Genomic DNA, 23,939 nt, shown 5'->3' on the forward strand with positions numbered 1-23,939 from the left:
GCTTGGCTTGTGGGAGATGGCACCTGCGCTCGGGGAACCTTAACGGGTGAAGAAAAGCGTGTAGAAAAAGTAGCGAATAGGCACGGGATGGCGCGTTGTGTGATGCCTTTAGGAGGATATTTAAACCTGCAGGAGTTTCCCACCGTGGTCAGGTTAAAGATTCACATTTCGCTTTCTTAAATAATCATGCACTGCAGAATGAATTTTAAATTCTGCTGGCTCTGGTGCTGTGATGTCCTCCAAGTCACCATTAGCATCAACTAACTGATCTAAAGGTCGCTCCTTAAAGCTAGGTACTTCAAGCTATCAGCTTCTACGATGACGGTAGCTTCCACAATGCTTCAGGCACGAAAGCATCTTTCCGTATTTATTGTATTTCCCGAAAGGTTGCTGGAATCAACCTTTAGTTGCCTCTATAGGTGAGTAGGAAGTGAATGGCCGTCAGCTAAACAGCTGTTGTCTGTAAGCACCACTGATTGCCACTTTCATTGATTATAGGAGCAGAAGCATTACCAGAGCTGTTACGTATGAACCGGGCAGGTTTTAGCAGCTGCAGGGGGAGAGCTGCACCTGCTGGGTTTTAGTTTGGCTTTTCTTTTTTTTCTCTGAAAAGACAAGACATTTTCATCTATCATTTGGATTAACGTTTAGAGATGTAGGGCAGTGACCCCGTTCATCCAGCATGTGACCCTGTCTTCAACAGATTGTACTGATTTTGAAACAGAATGCCAACACTGTTGGGAAAACAGTTATAATGTACTCTCCCCAATGGACTTAAGGATTCAAAGCACAAGCAAGTTAATAATTGACACATCGTGGAGCGAGTTTGTCATTACTTACAGGTGAAGGCAAGCCCTACTTAGTTACAGGAGTTATCCCTCCATTTAAAAGGAGCGGAGGAGCTTGGCTCTGGAGCGATGCAGAATTTGTAAAGCTGGAGTGTGTTGTCTGATTTTTGTATTTTAAGCGTGCAGTGAGTGTTGTGATTTCTCAGAGACGGTGTTTCAAGAAATGCCAGGTGAAAATTTCTTTCTTTTTTTTCCTAAGGCAGATGGGGCTGCATATCATGACACTTTCATTGTGTAAGATTGATGTAAGATGTAGTGAGGATGAGGCTGTTGTGCCCATATGTTAATGTGTGCTAAGTCTTTCCTTGCAGAAAGTTTGGCTACAGTGTAAAGAATGAAAATGCAGAGGAATAAAAAAAAGCGAGTGTCTCTGTAGAATTCCCCTTCTGTGGTGTATACAATGAAATACAGTGTCAATTTTTAGGCTAATTAATACTCTTGATAAATTGTGTGTTTTCATCTAGTACTCCTTCAGATTTTTAATTAGTACATTTTAATTCTTAATAGACTGCCTTCCAAACGAAAAAAAAAATGATGATGTAAGGAAGAGCTTACTGTATCTTCTTTATATTCCTATTTAACTCCTAAACAGAAGGATGAAGTCCTGTTTGCCGTATTAATTCCTAGCTTGTAAGTTGCAAGTTAAAAAGCCATTTATCCTGCATAGATATAAATAACAGGGGGTTCTCCAGTTGCATGTAGCAGCTAACTCTTTTTTTTTTAAATACCTTGTATGATTGTATTAGAACACATTTTCAAATTGAAAACATGAACATAAATCATGTTTTCATGGATTTTTATGAAAACAAGTCATGGATATGTTTTATTAAATAGCATATTCAAACTTCTGTATGTACAAATGTATCACTAATACCAAATAACAAGATCATATTCTACTGTGACAGCACTTGCACAAGCCTTCTGCTTTCAGACTCCCCAACAAAGCAAAAACGTTGCAAAAGACTCTTAATCTGTGCAATAGGAAGTGGTATTCATTTAATGAGACAGCAAGAGTCACAAGATCCTGTCGAGTTATTTGCATGTACTGAGAGGAACTGAAGTCACCTGGAGATGTCATCTGGGATTCAAGCTAGTTTCTGTTTTGTTATTAAGGGCATTCTTGATGTGATTACTCAAAGAGGTTTCACAAGTGTTCTCTGCCCCTCTGGCTCCCCAGCTGTTGCTCTCCTCTCTTCAGCTTCCCTCAGGAAAGCCTACACAGTCCCTAATGTCCCATTTGTTAAACTGTATGTGCTTAACCTCTTTTGTTCATGCATGAGGTCTGCTTAATTCAGGTGGGATAACCATTGTGTCCAAGGTGAACAGGATTCAGCTGTAAGGGCAAGACAGAATTTATAAATGCTTTTGGAAAATAGACCACATGTATGCTTAGCGTCAAAGTTTCTGACTTCAGTAGTAGGTAAGTCAGACCTCAATCATGCAAGGAGTTTTAGTTATGCTGCACAGTGATTATTTAGTTCACTTTAAAATGTGGTTTTGCCATCTCCATCTTTTAGAACGGGGATAACGGATGAACAGAAAGATCACAAATGTCACGAATTAGAAACAAACCCTCTCTTTTATTGAATTTTATACTGTTACACAATCAAAAAGAAATACAGTCACAAGTATGTCAAAATGTTTCAAGAGAAATATCAATTGCAATACGTTGTACTTGGTTCCAAAAAAGAATTCCATTAAAATATACCACTTCTTCATGAGAGAATACTGCTATTATTCACAAAATCTACCATACTGTATAAATCGAGTTGCAAACTCTTTAACTTTTTTGGTAACTTGGCAAGCCTTGCTCAAGGTAAACAGGGAAGCAGAAGGAAAATGACAGCTCATTTCTAGAATTTGGATCAGAAATCACAGTTCTCCAGAACGGAGCTTTCCAGGGAGCCAAGTGCCTAATTGCTAATGGCGTTTTTAATGAAAGCTGGATACCCAACTGCCATGAATTCCTATGGAAATGATCTTCCTACAAAGTACTCCTGGCCTGTGAAACGTTTATTTCCCTGCTGGACAATTACAGTTTGAATAATGTGCGTAAGTGCAGTGGCATTTGAGTGAGATGCCTGTTCTGTTCAGGAGCGGCTACTCAGCGGGGACGGGAACAGATGGTTGACCTCGGGCATGTCCAGCTACAGCCTGGCTCACCGTGGTCGGGTGCTCACGACTGCCGCAGCACTGTTCAAAGGAAAGGGTTCATCCAGCACTGCACCAGCGCAGAAAGCTTGCCAACAGATACTGGTGAAACAGCCCGCATTTCTGCCTTTAGCTACCATTGTTTAGCTGTTAATTAAACAGCTTTTTAAATAATTACTATTAAATATACAGTAGTTTAACCTGTAATAATCAGACTCTTTTTTTTTTTATTCCTACGATTGTATTTCATTGGAAGCAGAGTTTTCAATCCATCCAAAATAAGCTTTGAAGTCTTTACACATAACACTGGTGACGATTTAAAGTTTTCATTGCCCTTTCTGGCCTACATCTGCCATTCTTTAAGTCAGTAATTAGGGAGAGTTTAATGTGTGTACACAGACACACAGGAAAGGAAACTTAATAGCAAAAATTGTTTCCATTTCACCCAAAGGTTTTCAAAGATCAACATAAAGTCCAAACCTATCTCACTACATGGGAGGGAAGGTATCTTAGAAAAGTGTACTTTGGACTCCAGGCTACCTTAATTTACTACTCAGTATATTACACTTGAGATCAAGTTACTGGACAGCAGACTTAAGTGACTTCTTGGGAGCTACGGCTGTAGTTAATTATAACTACTTTCAGGTAAAGGAATGAAGGATGTCATCATAAATACTAGTTTAAAAATTCCTTTACCTTTTAACAAAACCATCACTGTTGTTGATAAAAACATCAATCAGAATCCATATGTAAAAATAACAACGGTGCTATGCCATGAAGAAGGCATGGCTTGACTACTGCTGTAGTCACGATAACCTTCTGGAAGCTAACTCCGTTATTCTCCTCAGTTTACCATTTCCACGTGATCTAGCTTGCTTCATATGCAGAAGGAAACACTGTATCTACCTACAGTTTCTTTTTTTACTACTAGTGAAGAATAAATGCTCTAATATAGTGCCTCAACATTTTAAAAGGTAGCAAGTCAGCAAAGAAATTATTCAGAATCACTAAGAAAACATTTAGAAATTAATGTATTCTAGAAGCTTGTCCTCCAAACTAGGTTTAGAATCAGGCTGCATATTCCTAGAGTCTAAGCAAAAAAAAAGTAAAAAAAAAAACCCCAAACAAAAAAAGCAGCTAAGAGGTGTACTTCTAGATTTTGCAAACTTGCGTCTGCATTTAGCAAAGCTCTTACAAGGCCAGAGCAATTACTGTTCCTTTTCCATGCTTTCTTCAGTGTCTCTGGAAGGTTTGTGGTTTTTTTATTTGGGGTTCCCTCCCCCCCACTCCAGAGTAAACCAATACAGCTACTGCAGTTCATTCCATTAATTGCTTGTTTCCATCACTTTTACCAGGACAGTAAACAAAATTTATTATGTATAATAAAAAAATGTGATAGTTGGGAAGATTCTTAGATGAGACATGGCTCATTTAAATCCACAGCTGCTATCATTAAGACCAGAGATGAGTCCAGCAGGCTCATAATCAGAAATCATGTGGGTCACTTAAGTTTTCCTCCTCTTTTTAACATGGATTTTTCTCTGAATGAAAATTTACTGCCCTCTTAAAGCACACCGAAGAGTAACCGACAGATCCAAACAGGTCAGGCTCCTCCAAAATAAGGTCAACAGTGCGGCAGAACACCATCAAGCAGGAAGGTATGAAGTTTCTCTTGGGAGGTGAAAAGGGATAACCCACCAGGCCAGCTCAAAGCTTGCCGGGGCAGGAGGAAAGGCAGAACCCACTTGTACCTTTCACATGTCTACAAGACTCTCCTCACTATCTCACAGAAGCATCACGTCAATCCATGCAGAGCTAAGCATGAGGGATGACCCCACCAGCTGGTGCTTTACCTAAGCCTTTAGCAACTTCACTATTAAACCTTTGAACTGCTGACAGAGAGAGAGGGAGGCCATGGAAAGAATGCTATCCAAGAAACCTCACACAGCAGGTATGCAGTAGCTCTGCTGCTTTTATCCAGAGAACTTTATAAACTTTGTACACTTAAAGGCTGCATTAAAAGTCTTTAACATTCAGTAGCAAGTGTATATATTCAAAGTGTTCTCTGCACGAAGCTTCAACTCTAGCCTACGCATTTTCCCCTCTTCGTGCAGCTTCTACTCAAACTGTAGGAAGTATGCAACCATCTTCTGCTACCAGCGCCTTATCTTTTTTTAGTTGGTAGCTAATAGTCTCCATTAAGTTTAAGTAATACAGTTGTGTCAGTTTGAGAAGTGCTCATTTCAGTGAAACGGTAACAGTAATTTTAAGAAATAGGTTAACCTTATGTACCATTATATTGATTTCAACAGACTCAAGAGTCCCACAAAACCAAAGTTTCCAAAATAAAAACAAAATAACTATTGTGACACTCCACATCTGACTTTACATTAAGATAAGTTTTTTTGAAAATAGTTTGAAGAATGCACAGAATATCTTGACCATATTTACACATTACAAGGTTGTATCAGTAGCATCGTGTTTTATGACAGCGAAATGAGAAGTCACCTAGTCAAAGTTACTGAGTCAACAGCACAAGAACGTAGAACAAGCTTTATCAAGTACCAGCTTAATTTTTTAATCATGCAGTTTTGTGATAAAAAAAAAATCCATCTTTAACTGATCACCCCTGTAAATTTTACTTTTTCCTGCTTTCCAGTGTTACCTTGATAAAGCTTCCAGAGACAAGCCTTTACGCTGTTCATAAGGAAGAATCTTTCCACTCTGAAGTAACACACACACGCTGTCTCCTCACTTTCAAGTTTGCTAACTGGTGTGATAACAGATTTAAAAATTTAACATCTTTGGCGAGCGGTAGTACAACACTTGTCTAGGAGACTTCAGTACTGAATAGGCTCAAATAATTAACACGGAGATGTTACAATCAAAATAAGGAAGCAGTGATTTCCAATCAACTCTAAGTTAAAAAGGGAACACGGATGAACAATAACCACTAACAAAAATATAAATTATCTCATTTCTCTCAGATAACACACTCCCCAAGGGGGCCTGGTCCACATATAGTTTATTGATGTAAGAAAACAATACAGTTAGTGTTAGATCCAACCACAAAGAGCAAAAGAATGAGTGAATGAAGGTTTTGTACAGTACGTATAGGAAAATAAGATGTCTGTGACAACTATATATTTCTAAATAAAAAGGCTTCTAAATATATTCAAGTTATTGAAATCTACATGAAAAACATATGGATGTTAATAGCAACAAGGTGCATAAAACCAAAACATCAAAATATCGAGCAACTCAATGAAGTACTAGATAAAACTTTGCTAACAATGCAAGATGTTTTACGATCTGCTTGAAATATCACCTATACCACACAGGGTAAGCTGAACATTTAGATTTAAGATCATACACAATATTAGCATTAACTTCAACAACTACAGGCAGGGAATCTTTTTTTTAAGCTGGCAAAGTGACTACTTTAAGAACATCAAACTCTCTCTAAATTGAGAATGTATCCAAATAAAATGCTGCTAGCCCTTTCCAGATAAAGCCTTTCCTTTGACTAACCACACTCACTTAAATCAAAAGCATAAGACAGCATTTAAGAACAATTTATATTACAACGTGACTAAAATAATGACATAATCCAGGTTTAAACATTATTTCATAGGCAAACAAAAAGAAGATTCTTCTTAAAAACTAGTTTTTATAAACTCAGAATATATTGCATGAGGAACTGCTGGTATTTTTTAAGAAAATATATTGTGCGATTGTGGCTACAATGCACTGCTGCAAAGCGTTGTTGCTTCTTATAAAAACTATTAAAATAAAAAACCTATTTGAACATAAAGAGTAAGAGAGCACAAGTCTTCCAACTACCTATGAAGAGCAGGATGGAAGTATTGCCAGTTTTTCCTGTGTTGACATTATACTAATGATAAGTTTTGGTGACCAACTCCCCAGCCAAAAAATAAATATTCTTTTAAAATCAGGTGCATATTTCAAAGCTGCTATTGCAAGTGTGTTTTAAATGTAATGGACTTAAAAGTGTATGTACCAAAGAATTATAAAAATGCACTATAGTTTGAGTTATTGTTACGTAAAGAACACATTAAAAAGACTGTCAAAATAATTAGAAAGGGGATCAAAACTGAACTAACTGAATTAGTGCAGTACTGTAGCCAGGCTTCTAAAATCAGATATAGAAAATATAAATAGACTGCTTTAGGTGATGATTCACCAGTGTCCAAGAAAGGAACAAGTATTGTGAAAGCTCAGTTAACTTGATCCAGAGCTCTGAGCAGTTCTTCACCCTGTAGCAGGTTTCTGTTGCCTTGTATGGGAGCATTTACTTCGCAATCGTAACTCGTGAGTTGGGGTAGTCCACTTTCGTCCATCGACTGCCCTAGAAGTTTACTCGCTATGTCTGAAGAGGGAGGGGAAGGACAAAAAGTGCACTTTATTCACCATGCTTAACCTTTCCTCCAAAATTGTTCATAAAGGAGACAAGTTTGGATGCTTTTGTCACTCAGTTCTCTTTCACACAGGCCCCCTCCACCCCCCTCTGCACATTAAAAGAAGACACTAACCAGTTGATAGTAGAATGATTGTCTTTTGCTCCACTCCGTTATGACCATTTGTTTTGCATCCCTTTACACGTTTCCAAGCAAGTGATGCATTTCCTCCACGGTCACCTGTCTGCTGGAATAAAGACCCCTAGAAAGAAATAAAAATAAGCCTTCTTTATTGAATACTGTATCTTTCTAGCCCTCCATGTCCCTCTTCCAAACTAACAGTTCCTGTCACTAATTACTAATGTAGGCATTGTTACAATTTAAAGCGGACTTCATTCAGAACTTGGGGAGAAATACATTTCCAAGTACGCTGGCCTTGAAAATTATTTAAAAGAAAACTGAATCAGATTTCGAGACCTTACTTCCCTTACAGAAAGCAATTACTAAATCCTGGTTATCATCAGTTACCATGCTCAAGATTAGCATGTACATGTACACATACACACCCATTTAATTACCACTGCTCTTGTGTGAGTAAGCATCAGGTTTTCACTGAAGTCTCTAGTGGTTTTCTGCACTGGAATTAATAGTGTAGACAGGAGATACAGGAACCTCGGTAGGTCGAGTCTATCTACATTTAAGATGTAAATTCTGCTTGCACTCCAGTTATTGCCACCAAGCCACCTGACCCAAGTCTTGTGGGGAATGCAGTCCTAAGCCACTCTATTGCAGATATGGCTCCTTAGCATATTGTTTTGACAGCAGCATAGAAGATATGGAGATTAGAAAGCTTTTAAGGGCTCCATATAATTAGGATAAGTAAGAAGCTGCCACTGAAACAGATGGGATGGAAGGAAAAGAGGCCATCTTAGTATCAAGTTTGCTAGCAAAAGTAGTCGAATCTGCAAAGTTTTGTCTTGTTAGTAGTACTGACTGCTGCAAAAAGAGGAAAAGGTATTTCAGAATGCTGCCATTATCCTGAACACTTAAAATAGTAAAGAACATATGTTTTCAGGTTATAAAACATCCATGCAAGTCAAAAGGACAGATGTATAATAGAAGTTACAGTTAAACAACTCGGACTTAGAAGCTGCATTTCATAGTAAGGTCAGTCACCTACATTGCTGCTGGTTTATTTTTTTTACTGTGAATGCAATACAGCCCTTCATATAGCTCGTATCTTTTTCAACGTAATGATTTGGATTGTTATTTCATAATCTTACTGTAACACATCTTGCCCTTGTCTAATTCTCCCGTTTTCTAGAAAACTAAAGTAGTATTTCACTTTGGTCTTCACGTATTTTCACTCTTTGCAAAATAAGTCCTGCTTCCTTAAGGAAGGACTTCCTGCTAAGAAGTTGTGGCAAGTTTTTGCACAATCCCAGAACACCATGTATTATAAGCCTGGATTTAACATCATTTTTCTTCTGTGCGTGTGCAAGGCCTGGTTCATCCTCTCAGAGATCCATTGTGGAGAAAGAAGCCAAACAACAAAAGCACTTGCTTGAAATAACATCAGTAAGACCCAGCTACATGGAAAACAGCTTCTGACTGTGCAGAAACCATCAAAATATTTGTAACACTTTTGTCAGATACAGAAAAAAGAAAAAGGTTTAGCAGAGGATGAAGTTTGAACCTACAAGCATTAAAAAGGCCCTAAGCATTAGAAGCCTGAACACTGTTACAGCAGTTAATACAGAACTGCTTGTGTTCTGTGTATTTAATGACATCCCATGCTATTATGAACATTTATCAGCAACGCTGTTTGACAGCTGTAGCACCATCGCATGAGAAAAAGGCAATGGAAGGCAATAAAATTTCTTGCAGAGCTGTGAATTCTTACAGGGCTACTGGAAGCAAAAGAACAACATGCATGAAAGTGCAAAGCATTTAGCAAATGAAAACAGCTTAAGTACCTTTTCTTTTTTAAATAAAGTCTGCTTGCCTCATAGAAAAAAAAATGGACATATAAAAGCTTTCTCAGCTCTTCTAGGGGAGAGCGATGATAAAGACAGTATACAGTGATTTGTCGCATGCCCAAACCAGAATGCTAATACAGGAATAATTCATAGTTCAGCAGAAAAAATAATCCCGCACTGTAAGACATGATGGATGACTACACCTAGGAGATGGACCACTAGAGAAACAAAGAATCTCACAGGCTACATCACAGTAGAGGAACTAAGAATTAATTGTGCAAAACTTAAGAGAAGGGGGAACTTGCAATGAAGGCAAGAAGAGAGATAACAGTATGTAACAAAGCTCAAGATTTCAAAATACTAACAACTGACAGTAAGAGACAAAGGTTATGGAGACAAAATACTCTTGCAGAAAATAACAAGCTGGATAGCCCCAATTAAGTGACACAAATCGAAGAACACCTAAAAAGTTTCTTTTGAATAGCTAGGACAGATGATGATGAGCTACTCACAGTCGCACACAGTAATACTAGAGAGAGCGTGCATGAAATGGAAGCGGTAGTAACATACATTTGCTAGGTTACATGAATTCTATTCCCTTATGGTTCAGATGGTCTTGTTATCTGATCAAATAAAGGAATCTCAGACTCGATGGAAAAATGAAGGCATAGAAAGAAGCATAAGAACACTATCTCCAGTACTGACAAATACGAAAACTGAGTTTGAATTCAGAAGTGAAATAAATATGGCAATTATAAATTTAAATGTGATGTCTTACATTTATGCATATTCTACTGAAGAACATGTATGTTCACAAAAGAGTATCTTCTACCTAATCAAGAAATGTGCTTGGGTATAGAGGGCACTTTTGAAACAGCTGACAGTGAAAGAGAACTAAAATCGGAGTATCTGCATATACGTGGGAAATTTCACTATCAAACAATTATCTCTGATCCCAAGATTCCACTGCATACCAACAGCTAAACTCAGGAGTCTGCGCTGATGCCTCATTTCAGAAATTGCAAGGTTAAAAGTGAATATTTTAAAATGGTAAAACACAACTCACAATTCCAACTGCCTGAAAAAGTGAACCATCATGTTCCATTTTTCGTTTTCTCTGAGCATTATGCAAAGCTAGCATCTTTGGATTTAGTTCTTCATCCATTGCAGTAGATCTAAGAAAAATTGATTCAGGCTGTTAAGACGTTTCTACTATCCTCAAGCCATTCTTCTTTTGTGGACACTTATATACAATATCACAGAACTGAATTTATGAACTATACTACTTTTTGTTCATAACCGACTCTTTTCAACCATCATTGTCTATGAGCATAGCAAATGTTAGCTTTTAATCTTGCTGTGAAGCTCAGAATGGGTTTTAACCAAAATTTTAAAGTCTTTGCAGAAAAAAAAAAAAGCATAAAAGTTCAGCAATTCACTTTCAACAGAAAGAAGGGAGGGAAGGGTGAGGAAAAGTCTATTCTGAATATTTCTATGTACAGATAAAGCTTCTACGTTTCAAAAGTCTGATGTTTGACTTTGTAGAGTTTTCTACCATGATAAATATCTACTACATACGCCACAGTCCACCATTATGAAATAAGGCTCATTTTAAAAGCAATAAATGTAGCACACAGACTGTAGTCGCCTCTTACCTCGTAACAAAGTGGACAAGAAAAGCACCAGAAATATCGCGTGGGTATAACTACTTGTAAATTACCTACTGCGTTTTTTAAAAAGGCTGCACGTCAGATACAAGAGCAGAACAAAATCATGAGCACAGTTTGCACACAGTAGCTGCCTGTTACACGAGACGTTTATGTAAAAGCTACTGCAAAGTTAACTTTAGGGAATCCTAATATTAAAAAAACGAACCCAAGCTTGCTTGAAGTGTCCAAATTTAAACGTATCAATTTCTACTTTGAAGTAGAATGCTGAAGACAACGTACAACAGTTGGCAGTATTTAAAAGTGTATTACATCTAATTTCTTCAACAGATAGTAGGGCTTAAGCTTCTCTTTTAAAATACCTTTTATTCAGAGTGACTGTTAGCAAACTGGGCACTCCTGGACAAGATTTTTCCGTCTGATCCAATGTTCCTTTTCCTGCTCTGATTGGAGACGCAGTTCGACTCCTGTTCCCACTGTAAGGTGATGCTGGGGCACTACTCGTTTCATTGATTATGTGGACAGGAGATGAAGGAACAATTAGTGTCTTTACATCATCCACACGTTCCGTCACTGGTTTTATTTCATCAGCAGTACTTGATGGTGTCTGAGTCTGCTGAAATATGGTAATGGTGGCTGCATTTTGAGAGCCGGAAGAACTGCTTTCCAGCGGAGATAGCTGATCAAAGGATCGCAGCTGGAAGTCGTCATCCATTGGGATGTAAGGAGCCAACATCTCCAAATCTAAATCAGTTTCCTGGAAAAGACGAGAGGTGAAAATTATAAATATGTAAGAACATCTCAGCTATGACTTCATGGCTTCATTAAGGCTCTTCCCTTTACCAAATCCTTACAGTATTTTTGTTTTTCAATTTATGTTAGTAAAAATATTACATGAAAGAGGAAGGAGGTTCCTGAAGACATGCTAAGACAAAGAGAAGCACGTTGAGAGTAAGTATTAAGATGATACAGGATTTTAAGTTAATGTACATTACCTGAGCAGAAAATGGATTTTTTGCTTCTGTATCAATCGCAAAGAGTTTCTCCACTAATTCCAGTTTGAATTCATTAGCCATATCGTTATCCACATCAAAGCAGTAGTCGTTGGGACTACTAGGCTGTGAAAACATTTTGAGTGCAGTTTTAAGTTTCTGTCATTACATAGTTTTGCATTGTATCTACAGATTCTCTGAAAAATGTTCTAATGTAAAACCTAATTCCAAGCTAGAGTTGCACAAAATTAAAATGGGAAAGGAAGACACATTTATCAGTATATGTTCAGATTTAACCCACTTGGGAAGCACACAATTAGGTGGAACCTGGACATAGCCTCTAGAGTAATTTATTGCAACTAACTTGCAGTTTACAGAAGTTGTCTCTGAACCATTCTTTTCTAGAAAGACCGATCCCAAGCTCTTTGTATTTCTACCAGGTGGTATTGCATGTGTTTGCAAGACTCACTTTAATGAAGAGATAATTCTTAGTATGAAAATTTGTCTTTTTTTCCTCAGATCATGGCGTGAGCTTAACTAAGTCACAACTTAGAAATAATTTTCAATTCCTGTCTTGCTGCATCCTTAACCAGATCTGCTCCACAAGGCCCGGCAGCACATATATTTTAATGACAGTGTACCCAGATTACGTACTAACCTCGGGTGAACTTTGGCTGGTACTTGCGTCAGAAGGGCTGGTTGGTTGCTCTTGCACCTGAGGCATGGTAAAAGAAAGTTCGAGTGGCTCTGTGTTTGGCTCCAGCTTTGATACAACTTCTCTATTGAGTGCAGGATCAGCATTGCTACGAAGTGGCTTTGTGGTTTCAGAGGCAGGTAGTGGGGACATTGCCATATTTATATTCTGCAATTTCTCACTGGATGAGGGGAGCATTACATCGTTATACAAAGGAACTTCATCACATTGTTGTTCATCAGACTCTATAAAAATTAAAAGAAACCATCAACCTAAGTAACAATACTGAGCGTGTCTACGGACCTCATTAAATTTCAACAGTGGCTGAAATACCACTAGGCAAGTGATACTGGGAGGTTATTTTTCAAAATTTACTGTAAAATACTAACTGTACTAATTAGCATGCTCTCCAATTTAAACACACACCCACCATTACTGCTGAAATCTAGAGAGATAATTGTGTCTCCAGCAGCTGGGGCCAGCACAGTTAAAGCATCTGGCTCCTGTTTAAGTTTTTCAAAAAGGCTGTTGGTATCATCCAGGTCATCTTTGCTGAATATTTTGGTCATTTTCATATCAGGAGACTCCACTGGTTTCAGCATACACTCAGTTTGTCCAAGGGAAAATATCAAGTCCTTCTGAACAATTCCACTGTCAGACAGAGAAGAAGATGACTGTTAAAGAACAGCTAAAAGGAATAAATTCAAGCTTAACAGTTTTGTAAGTTTTAAAAAAAAAAACAACCACCAAAACCAAACAAAAACCACCCCACACACCACAAAAAACCACCCCACCCCCCCCAAAAATCCAAACAAAACCACCACACACACACACCACACCACAAAATTACCAGGATAGGAGCTTTAAGAATTCTTTTTTTCTTACTCATTCTTTCCTCAAATGTAATAGACAAAGCAAGCACTAACTGTGGTGTCATCAAAAAAAGTAACAAAAACAAACATGGTTTTCTGAAAGCATTGAGAAAGTAAGAAAAAAAGAGATATTTCCTAAAACACATTTCTTTGTTTTAAATGAATGTACAATATGTTGATAGATTGATACTGGTACATTCACTAAAGTTTTGAAAAACTAATTTAGGACTATTATACAGTTGCAGAAAAACAGTCAACAAGTCTGCCTTCAGTTGAAGCTTTCAATCAAAAGAGGAATTCTAAGGAAAAAAAAGATAAATGGGATTAAGAAAGACACCATTACTTGCTGCTCTGACTCCATGACTAAAAGTTATTAGTGAAATTAACTGCTCCAGACTGCGGACAAAGATTAGAGAGTTGTCTAGACTGCGCACAAATTCTCAAATGCTTCCATCACGACAGTCCAGCAGAGGCTGGCCCTATACTCATTTGCCCGCACGAGATCTTCCCACTGACATCATTAGATCAAAAAAGTGTTTTGTTTTCAAATACTATTCCTAATCCTAGGACTGGCAGTATTCTAAGCAAAAATTTCACCGGTAGGAAAAATATAACATCGTAACGTATTCAACAGGGGACCACATTCTCAGTTGGAAAAAAAAAAAAGACGTAGTGCCATCAGTATCTGACTTCATCTTCAATAAAAATGATGACAAAAGAATAGCGATGTCCACCCAGCTTACCTCAACACATAGTTTACGCACACTATGCACTGTGGCTGAGAATTCTTAGTGTTGTATATAACAGTTGCTTGAGTTTCAACCCAGACATAGCCACCTTGTTTAGCAAGCATTCTGTACTGTCCTGTCGTCACCTGCCCTTTTGTGAACACTAAAAGCAGAAAGGACACCAGCTTTAATTACAGGCAGAAAAAAAACAAAACCATTTAAGATAAGTATTCACTGCAGATTCACATCCGCAATTAAAAGAAAGCCCTCGTTCTGCTGCTGCTGCTTTTCCCCGGTGCTGTCTCTCATCTCTTGTAGTTGGAAGGCTTTAAATACATCTTTTCACTTACTATCGTGGTGTGTTTTGGTCAGATGATCAGAATCCAGCGCATGATAGTACTCATAGATTGAGCGACCCAGGAGTTCCTCTGGCTCATACCCCATCAACTCCGTAATTCTTTAAAACAAGGGGAAAAAATTGCTAAGCAAAAGCAGACATGGAATAGCACAAATACTAGAGCATTTGGATGCCTACACATCTAGGAAAATCCTAAGAGTCGCTTCCATACACATTAGCAGCAATTTTGGTTTACTGGGAGCTTTCATTTTGAAATAAATTGCTATTTTTTTATGCTTCTTTTAAAGAGAAATTTCAGCAGGCATAGGATTTTACTTCTCATTGAAGTAAGTAACGTCCTGTGATGGACAGGACTAAGTAAATCCCTGCTTTCTAGACTTTTTTTTTTGCTTAAAGATTATCCAGCTACTTATGGACTAGCGTATCCAGCTTACACAAATATGAGAATTTAATAAAATAAAAAGACATGCTTCAACCGTTTTAAATCTGCAACTATAAGAAATCAGGAATCAGATTTATTCTTCCCACTGTCAACCACTGCCAGCTTCTAAAGAAAATAATTTTCTTCAGCCCCCAGAGGGCAGTGCTAACCAGGGGAACACATTTATTTTGCCCTATTCTACATGCAGAATGTGACCAAATAAGTACCTTTTCTGTGACACCATCAGTCCCAGAAAGGTAAAGTTACTGCAGAGGACAGAAAATAACCTGCACTAACATCTCTTTGCACCTAACTGCAGCAACTAACTAAACATCCGTTTTTGTTATAAAGAAAAGGAAACAGGCAGTAACAAATAATACCCAATTAAAAACACAAAAAAACCAACCAACCAACAAAGAAAACCCAAACAACAAAAAACCTCAGGCCAATTATTGCCTTCACTTCTGTTTTTCAAATTTGTCAAGCTAAGTTTCCAGAGGACAGTAAGAGCAGTCTTATGTATTTGACTACATCCATGATTCATACTAGAACACAAAAATCTCATTTTCAACAGCAGATGTATTGTATTAAAAGTACAGCTAAACTTTTCGGGGTTTTTTTTGACTAGAGAAAGCAGACACTGATCTCCTGAGGAAGGGAGAGGGGGGAAGTGGTAGCAATAAAATGCATCTGACAAGCATTACGCACACACCCTTTTCAGTCACCAAAATGCATCACCATCTTTGACAAACCTAAAACCCTTCCTGCTTTTATAGTCTCCAGAAGTATCTTCTCATTTCAATTTAATTGCTGCCCCTAGATTAAAGACCAGTTTGAACAAGCAGTTAACTGCAGGCAAAGGATTTATTCCGAAGTAATAACCCTGCACGCTCCTTAGATTTAAAAATCTGGCTTTTAAATGAGACCTCCTCATTAATTAGTAAAAGGCAAAGCATCCCAGTGATTCCAGTGCACAGATGAATCAAGTTAACAAGTAAGACTATATAAATGTATAAGGCCAACATTAGCCAACATGTACCAACCCTGCAAATCCTTCAAATGAATTAAAGTACAAAATATATATTACCTTTCATCACAATAGGAAAATTTCATATCAAGACTGTGACGACTGAGGAACGTTTTACTGTCCAAGGGGACCTCAATGTTTGATGGATGAGGAATAGGTTCACAGATCAACACCAGACATGTCATGGGAGGCTTTTTGTAGCCACAGTGAGTTTGATTACCGCATGTGTCGTATACGCGAATGTGCCCAGTGCAGTGTAGTACCTACGGGAAAGTTGCATTTTAAAAAGAGACCAGGTTTGTCTGTCAAACACCATAGTCGTATTTCCATTAGCACACCCGGAGCGAAGTCCTTCCCCTCCCCACCCCTCGATGCGATAGCAACAACAGAAAGGCAGCAGTGCTTTCAAAGGGATGGCTAAAAGAGAGCGGCAGTTCTCCTCTTCACGCTACGCAGACTGCGATGAGTACACAGGCTGCCAACCCTTTCCTCTCGGCACTGGCTGAAGCAACGCTAGACACTGCTGCATTTCTGTGAACTGTCTTCTTTGAAAGTTACATTAATGATGACACTGATAAGCAATTGCCTCAGCAAAAGGTATCTTACTATTTAAATTTGAAAGTTATGGTAATGGTAGCAACCTCCATTTTAGATCTTCTGCAGAAGTGGTTAGAGATCAAATGTATTCTTCAAGAGACAAGAAGTTTTGCAATTTGTGGGTTTCTTTGGGTTTTTTTTTAACCATTCTGAAGTAGAAGTTGTTCACAGACAGCAGCAAAGAAGAAAGAAGTTGTTTGATCCAGAATAACTAAATTTAAGTTGTAAAAGAGAATTGTGAGCCATAATACCACTCGATACAGTAAAAGGTTACTTTTTGTCCAGAGGAGAAAATGCATTCACTGCAGAAAATGCATTCACTGCAGAAAGTTATCAGGCTGGGCTCTTTTTGTTCCAACTGTTACAAAAGGGAGAGCCAGCAGCTTCAGAAAGAATGGAATTGAAGTCCTTCAGAGAGACCTCAACTGTCACACTTACAGTGTCAAATCAAAAGAAACTAGGTATCAGCATAAGTGGTGGCAAGTATTTTTTTTCTCAGAGGAGAAGGCTTTATGCAAACATATTTAGTAATTATAATTTCTAGTAAATGACCTCTAATTTAAAATGGAGAATTCATTAAAAAAGTTTTGAAAAACTAATTTTAAAACATTGTTTCAGTTACCTCCGTGATGTATTCAGCATTAAAATTCAGCATATTGAAGCATAATCATTAATTAGTTAAGTACTTAGTGAAACTCAAGCTCGTTACATGAAGTAATAATGTTGAAATATAGCGTTATGACATCTGAAGAGGAAGCTGCCAAACTACGTAAGTATTCCTTTGCATTAGTTACCTTCCACGTAGCAGACTTTATATTCACTGTTCTTCCCCTGCTAGTCAGTGTACACTTCATTCTGAGAAAAAAGCTGCGCTCCGTGTTTTGCTCTTTGCCCTTTTTCACAGGACCTAGCAAAAGCAAATAGTAAACCAATTCTTAAGCTCTTGGATCATCTTCCAAAGGCATAAAAAAAACCCCAACATGTTATAGAACTCCTAAACTAGGGGAAGACACAAAAATTAAGTTAAAAAGATTGATAAACCTAACAGCACTTTCGATAATGACACTTTTCAGACTGAGTTTTACTGTGAGGTAGGCAAAAAACTGAAGTTTCAATGTTTTAAGATCAGTATTGTATTTGTAGCCAATTCCACACTCCCAGATTTCAGGAAAAAGGGGTGGGGAGAAAGAGAGACAGATTGAAAATTTAATATATTTTAAAATTGTGACAGAGGACAAGAAAAGGAGGCACTGAATGAGAAGTACTGTTGCGTTGGTTTCTACTGAAATGCATCGGAACTGCGGGAAGGTTCAAATCAAATACATTTTGGGCCTGTAGCTCTTCAGGACTGCAGTATTTTAAGTTTTTCAATTCAGAATTAACAACTCTGCTGTTTACATGCACCCGAATATTTCCACAGCGATTTACACTCTTAGAGTAAAACAGGGACCAAGTTTTTAAACACATTACTAGCATTCTCAGGAAAAAAAAAAATATCAAGAAATCCTAACACGAATTAACATTAGTGGCACTAATTTTTTAGCCTCACTTGCTAACAGCAGGCTTTAAGTTTTTGCCTTTACAGGGGAAAGCCTTTCAGAGTCGTTTACTAGCTAGGCTATTCTGGGCAAAGAAGATGCAAACTGATCCTATCAGGCTGTGCGTGGAAGACGGAAATAAAGCACCTAGGATAAGGAGCAGTGGAAGAGTAAGTTTGCCAAGGCATGCTAAGGAGTGAGGCCCGAATCATGGCAGAGGGTGGAAGCTTTAGAACATGTGAGCTTACTTCTGATACAAGTTTATACAATAATTTGCTCTCATCCTCCACAGACAATAGTAGCTATGAAATTCTTCATGGTGGCTTGCACTGCAGCTACTAGGTTTACAAAATCCATTAGAAAAACATTATAGCCCCCATGCTACATTGCCTGTCGCTTCTAGCGGAGGCAAAGAATAACAGGGACAAGCCTACTTTATGCCACACCAAAATATCCTCAGTAAAGGGGGGGAGGGCGGGAAGCAGAGTTCAGAGAAACAGCCAAAACTTATTTAATTCATTATGTTTTTAAAAGAGTTAAACCAATCTAGAAGTTCATAGTTGAAGACCTCACATTATTGTTACCAAATCGTGATGGTTAAGGCTCTGCTTTAAGAAGCAACTGTAAGAGACGGAGCAACTTTCTCAAGTCTGATTCAGCATTGGACGTTATTTTTAAAATTGCCAGCTTTGAAAGTTTAAAAAGCAACTTTGGCAGAAACTGAACTGCATTCTGATTTTACAATCACATTTATATTCATTTGCACCTGTACAATCCCAAAGGGAAGTTTTTAATACTCAATTCAAAACCAAAATAATTCCACTGATGTAAGAGCTGCAGTAGAATGTAACCTGGGAATACTAATAAATATAAAAATGTACTATTATTACTGTAATTTAGACTTTTGTCTGCCAACTTCATTTGCAAAACAGATTTTGTAATAATGCTTTCCAGACATCTTATTCCAGTCTGGTCCATTTAGACACGCTAGAGTTGCTTTGCATGAAACTCAGTAACATGACATTTTTATGCATGTTGCATGCATTTGCAACAAGATCATTTGCACTGCTTTTGCAACAAGACCAGTTTTTACACTGCCTTAGCGAAGTTGTTTCCCCACCCCCCCAGATGCATTACTGTATTCCAAAGGCGGGGGGAATCTAATCTAGCCTTAGAAACATACTTCAATACTAAGGGCAGACAAGTTTAGAAAATGCTTACAAAATCAAAGTCGGGGTCCTTAATGCTATGATATCTTATCAGGACTCTTCCACTGAATTAAGTAGAATGACAACATAAGAGACTTCTGATTTACAGTGCTACACGAAAGCAGAGGTCAGTCTTGGTAATTTATCACTATCTAGATTCAGAGTGCATATAACCCTTGTTTGATGAAACAGGTATTAGAGTGGTCAGATTTTAGGCTTCTAACAACCCAGTAAAGCAGATTTGTTTGGAGGCATGCAGGCTGCCAAGTCTTTATAGTCATTAACAAACCTTTAGGAGACATAAAAGCAGTAATTCACGGGCATTTGTTAAATTCAAAAGCATACAGAATATGTGAACACGGTGTTCTATTCCCTCAGACAGAGAACAGAAGAGTCAGAAATCTGTGAAAAGATACCAATTTCACGCACCAGTTAAAAGGTGCAGAGAAGCATCAATCCCAAAGCCCTTTTTGGGGCTGCCCAAGTATTCCCCGACTAGTTTTTCAGGGTCCTAAATATAGTATCTTTTTTGTGTCTGAAGTATATCACCACAGATTTCTGGAAGAAAGCATTTGCTTTTAAGTTGCCCTGTAAAGGCAAGCCCAAACTAAGACAAATGCACCAATTTAACTTCTCCATATCCTTCTATAGCAATCGCTTAAGATCATTCTCATTCAACCTACCTCTGAATTTTTTCCACCCTCAGTAACTCCGTTTTAGTCATTAATTTTGTTTTGGATTAGAGAGTACTAATGAAGTCTCATCTCTCCTACAGTTAGGATATTGCCAAAACATCCTGGTTATTTCTGTTGTTAGTATCTCTGAACAAGGTTTATTTTGAGATTTAAGCAGCAAAACATACTAGTTTGTTCTCTCAACACCTTTTCCTAGCAGATATCCAACTGTACTAATGCCAACAGGAACTATCCATAAGTAAACTAAACCAATTTTTTTCTTTCTTCTCACCATTTCTGTGTGTAAGCATTTCTCTCAGCTCTTCATGGTCACATGGATGAGTGAAATCAAAGACACTGTGCCCCGTCAAATCAAACTGAAAAATAAAAAAGAGAGGTATACGGGTGTCTAACTTTACACATACAAAAATGTAACAACTTTAACAGATTTGAAACAGTCTTAGGAAATGCCAGTATTTCACCTGAGTGAGTCCCATACACTTGTTCACGTTTTCAGACATGTAAATCATGTCCCCATCTTCGGACAGAACCATGACAAATCCATCAAGAGCTTTCAAGTAGAAACAGTTCAGTTCCTTCTCCATTTTGGCTTCTGTCTCCAGCTCACCTACAAGCAGCCACACATTTTTATTTAAGTAAACATCAGCCATTCTTCACTTACCATCAGGAATGACTTCTGGCACCAGTCTGCAAGGAGTCAATCTTGCAGGATTGTTCAAAACCAGTATAATTCACGTAGATAAGTGATCAATTAAATTCTTCAAGCTCTAGTAATGGTATCACAAATCACAGAAAATCAGAGTGAGGTTAAAACTCTTGTGTTTTTATGCATAAACCAATAAACCTTCCACCTTAAGGAAAAAGTCTACATGGCAAAAACATTACCGGTTATCCCAAAAAGGCATTACAAACATTTCTCAGGGGCTTCCTAGGAGGCATTTCAGAGTATGGCTACCAAAGTTACTCCTCCATACGGTATAGGTAGGCATGATGAGTACAAATAACCAGTACAGCATCCATGGCATGCTATACATATACCGGTTCACAAGTTAACTCAGATACTCCTGTAGTTGCACGGGAAGGTGTACTGCAGAGACAGACATATCCTCAGCTAGCTTCACCTTCAGAGGATTACATATTAAAAAAAAAATTCCTTGCAGTTTATATTAAGGAGAAACACCTACAGTGAGCTAAGCCAGCCTTGCACCAACCACCTACAGGTTAGTAAAGCACAGTTGTTGCAACCAACTCTAGGGGAAAAAAGAGGGTTAGATGAAAGAAGTTAACTCTGGGAGGAGGGTCAAATAGCTGAGACTGAAAATGGCACTATGGCTGTGATGAGCCAACTGGGATCATCAGAACAGAAAGGGAAAAACAAAGTCTGTTGAACAGTGATCATATTTTTCCTGTGCCATCACCAATAGCCTATTTCTACTGTAAGGTCTTCCACTTTTCCATAGAAAGGATGCAACTATTAATGTATTTATTTATTTATTTAACTGCTGATAGGTTTGAGAAATAGCTTCTTCCTCAGTATACCTCCAGCCCCTTTTCCAGATTCTGCTACGTTATTCGCTTACCAGCATCTAGCAGCTTTCTCATGCGCAGGTAGCTGATGGTCAGTCTCATAATGGATGCCTTGTCCAGGTGTGCGCTCACGGTGTGGGGCAGGGGCAGCTGATGAGCAAGTTCGTAGAATACTTCCGATTCCTTGCTCCTTCGGCACCGGGCTGCATCTCTCGACTTCTCTTTTCTGCGTTCTGAGCTAATCCTATATAAACAAAGTTTGAGGTTAATATAGGAAACGGAGTTCTCTGTGCAAGTTAAATTTGAAACTAAGCTGCCCAGTAGCCAATTAACCAGTTATAGAAGTTGAATAATTTAAAACCTCCATTTAAAAGTGTAAATGTAATTCTGTGTATAGAGTTCTGCAGTGGTTGGGCTCTGCCAGAACTAAATTCAAACCCAGAGTCTTCCAACAAGATCAGTTCTTCAAACAGACATCTACGTACTCAGAACCATTCCTGAAGCGCTCATCTCATACCTTGACTGCTGCCTCTCTAGCCTCCAAATCCCATTTTATTCCTCTTTCCTAATCCCTTAAGTCCATTCAAAATACTACAGCATAAGTTATTTCCAGCTCTATGCCCAAGTAGCATCATGTGCACTCTCCAAGTTCTTCCCTTTTGACCATCCTTACAAAGCCCACCTAACAGCTCAGATAAGCAAGGATATTGATTTAGCACAAGGTGTCCTGCTTTTCAAGCAATCCAAAAAGTCCCTTTCCCAGCTCTCTTTCTCCAGTACAGCCCCTTCCATAGTCTCCCCTATACTGGCAAACTCCAGCTGTTAAGAAGTTGCCTCATTCTTCTTCCATTGCCTCTGTTAGACTCGCCTCCCCCAGGACGCATGAAGTAAAGGACAGGTCACTAAAAGCAAGCACCGAAACAACTGAGACGCTCCATCAGTTGGTAACACGATGCTTCTCCCTTTTGCCAGTACCCACGCCGGTTCACGTTTGCCTCATGCGTCTGTCACATGATTTTTGAACTAAGCATTTTGAGACAGGAGCTCCAAATTATTCTTACATTTGAACAAGAACTCAACGCTGCTGTGGTCCCCAAGGAAATTATGCCACTGCACTTAAATGTGCTTTTATTTTTAAAGGGATGACACAAAAGCATACAGTATTATTGTCCGTTTTTCTTTTTATACATTTATGTCTTCTGAAAGCACCCTATCTTCATTCTGCATACACCTGAGATACAAAAGGTAGTTGCACTAATCTGTAGGATCCCTTTTTTTCCACTGACTTACATGAAAGTTGTAAGATAAACATATGCCTATAAACACTGCTTTTATAATTCAAAGCTGCATGCCTTTTAATGTTACCATAAAGAAATTAAGTGTCACCAGTTGAAAAAGACAGAAAGTAAACCACTGCATTATTTACTACCAACAGTTTAGGAATTACTTTTTTCTAATTTCACTAGACTTAAGTCACATACTACCACTGCCAAATGCACATTGCTAAGTCTGCGGATCTGTGCAAAAACACTTTTTAATTAGCACACATCTTGTGAGAGGTACCACAAATGACAGAGGAAAGCTATTCACAAGCTGATATTGCCTAGGAAATAACGAACCAGATTCAAAGTAAGCAGCCAAATACATACCCAAAGGAACGCATTTTCAGTCCTTTACCTGATGTGCTACCCACAATAGCCAAAAACCTGCTTAGTTTGTGCAGAAACATGCAAGCGACAATACTCTTAAGACTGACGTTGGAAGCATGAATGCTTCCACGAAAGAAACACAAAAGAAGTTAAATAAGCTCTGATAAAGACAAAGTAAGCCATCAGAATTTCTTCTGTGATTACCTTCATTTTTCCCAACTTCATGGAACTGTACGGCGTCCCCATCCATCCCCACTCCCACCATCCTCTCCTCCCACCCCCTGCCACTGCCAGCAGAAGGAAGCACTAGGAGCTTCATTTTCAGAATTGTAAGTTTTATAAGAGCTAAGAATAGGATTCTGTTTTCTCCTTTGGTGGCAAAATCAGGCTACTAGATCACAGAAATACTATTTCTATGTAATGAGAAACATTAATAAATCAACATAATAGTAATGGAGATATTTGGAAAACTCATTTATGGGTATTACAGTAGTAAAAAATTCCAGACATACCATAGTTCTATCAGTTTCTGTGACTATAAGCTCATGTTCCTCAGAAGGGTAGCCTAAA

The 23,939-nt window shown here is 38.3% G+C and overlaps 2 protein-coding genes across 2 annotated transcripts in view; both read right to left on the reverse strand.

Moving 5' to 3' along the window:
- SNAPC1 (small nuclear RNA activating complex, polypeptide 1, 43kDa) overlaps positions 1–4,646 on the reverse strand; it is a 17,221-nt gene extending 12,575 nt beyond the window's left edge. Inside the window, exon 1 of the mRNA XM_009332749.1 lies at positions 4,557–4,646. Within this exon, the coding sequence (XP_009331024.1) occupies positions 4,557–4,646 (90 nt within the window). The remainder of the gene's footprint in view (positions 1–4,556) is intronic.
- Positions 4,647–5,631: 985 nt separating this feature from the next.
- HIF1A (hypoxia inducible factor 1, alpha subunit (basic helix-loop-helix transcription factor)) lies at positions 5,632–23,619 on the reverse strand. Its single transcript, XM_009332750.1, has 15 exons — positions 23,574–23,619; positions 21,774–22,007; positions 20,655–20,800; positions 20,465–20,549; positions 17,547–17,659; positions 16,216–16,418; positions 14,700–14,806; positions 14,365–14,512; positions 13,180–13,400; positions 12,714–12,994; positions 12,059–12,181; positions 11,426–11,820; positions 10,463–10,571; positions 7,553–7,679; positions 5,632–7,389 (listed from the first exon to the last, which is right to left on the reverse strand). The coding sequence occupies exons 1-15, from the start codon at positions 23,617–23,619 to the stop codon at positions 7,238–7,240; spliced, it is 2,490 nt and encodes an 829-aa protein (XP_009331025.1). The 3' UTR covers positions 5,632–7,237.
- Positions 23,620–23,939: the final 320 nt, after the last annotated feature.

This window comes from Pygoscelis adeliae, unplaced genomic scaffold (genome assembly GCF_000699105.1).
Source record: "Pygoscelis adeliae isolate BGI_AS28 unplaced genomic scaffold, ASM69910v1 Scaffold179, whole genome shotgun sequence".
Taxonomy (NCBI): Eukaryota; Metazoa; Chordata; class Aves; order Sphenisciformes; family Spheniscidae; genus Pygoscelis; species Pygoscelis adeliae.

Coding starts and splice junctions, on each gene's coding strand:
- HIF1A (XM_009332750.1), bottom strand. CDS start 23,619: ATGGATGGGGACGCCGTACAGTTCCATGAAGTTGGGAAAAATGAAG. Junction 20,550..20,654: donor AGTGTATGGGACTCACTCAG/GTGAAATACTGG, acceptor TTTATTTTTCAG/TTTGATTTGACGGGGCACAG. Junction 13,401..14,364: donor TGCGTAAACTATGTGTTGAG/GTAAGCTGGGTG, acceptor TCTGTCTGACAG/TGGAATTGTTCAGAAGGACT.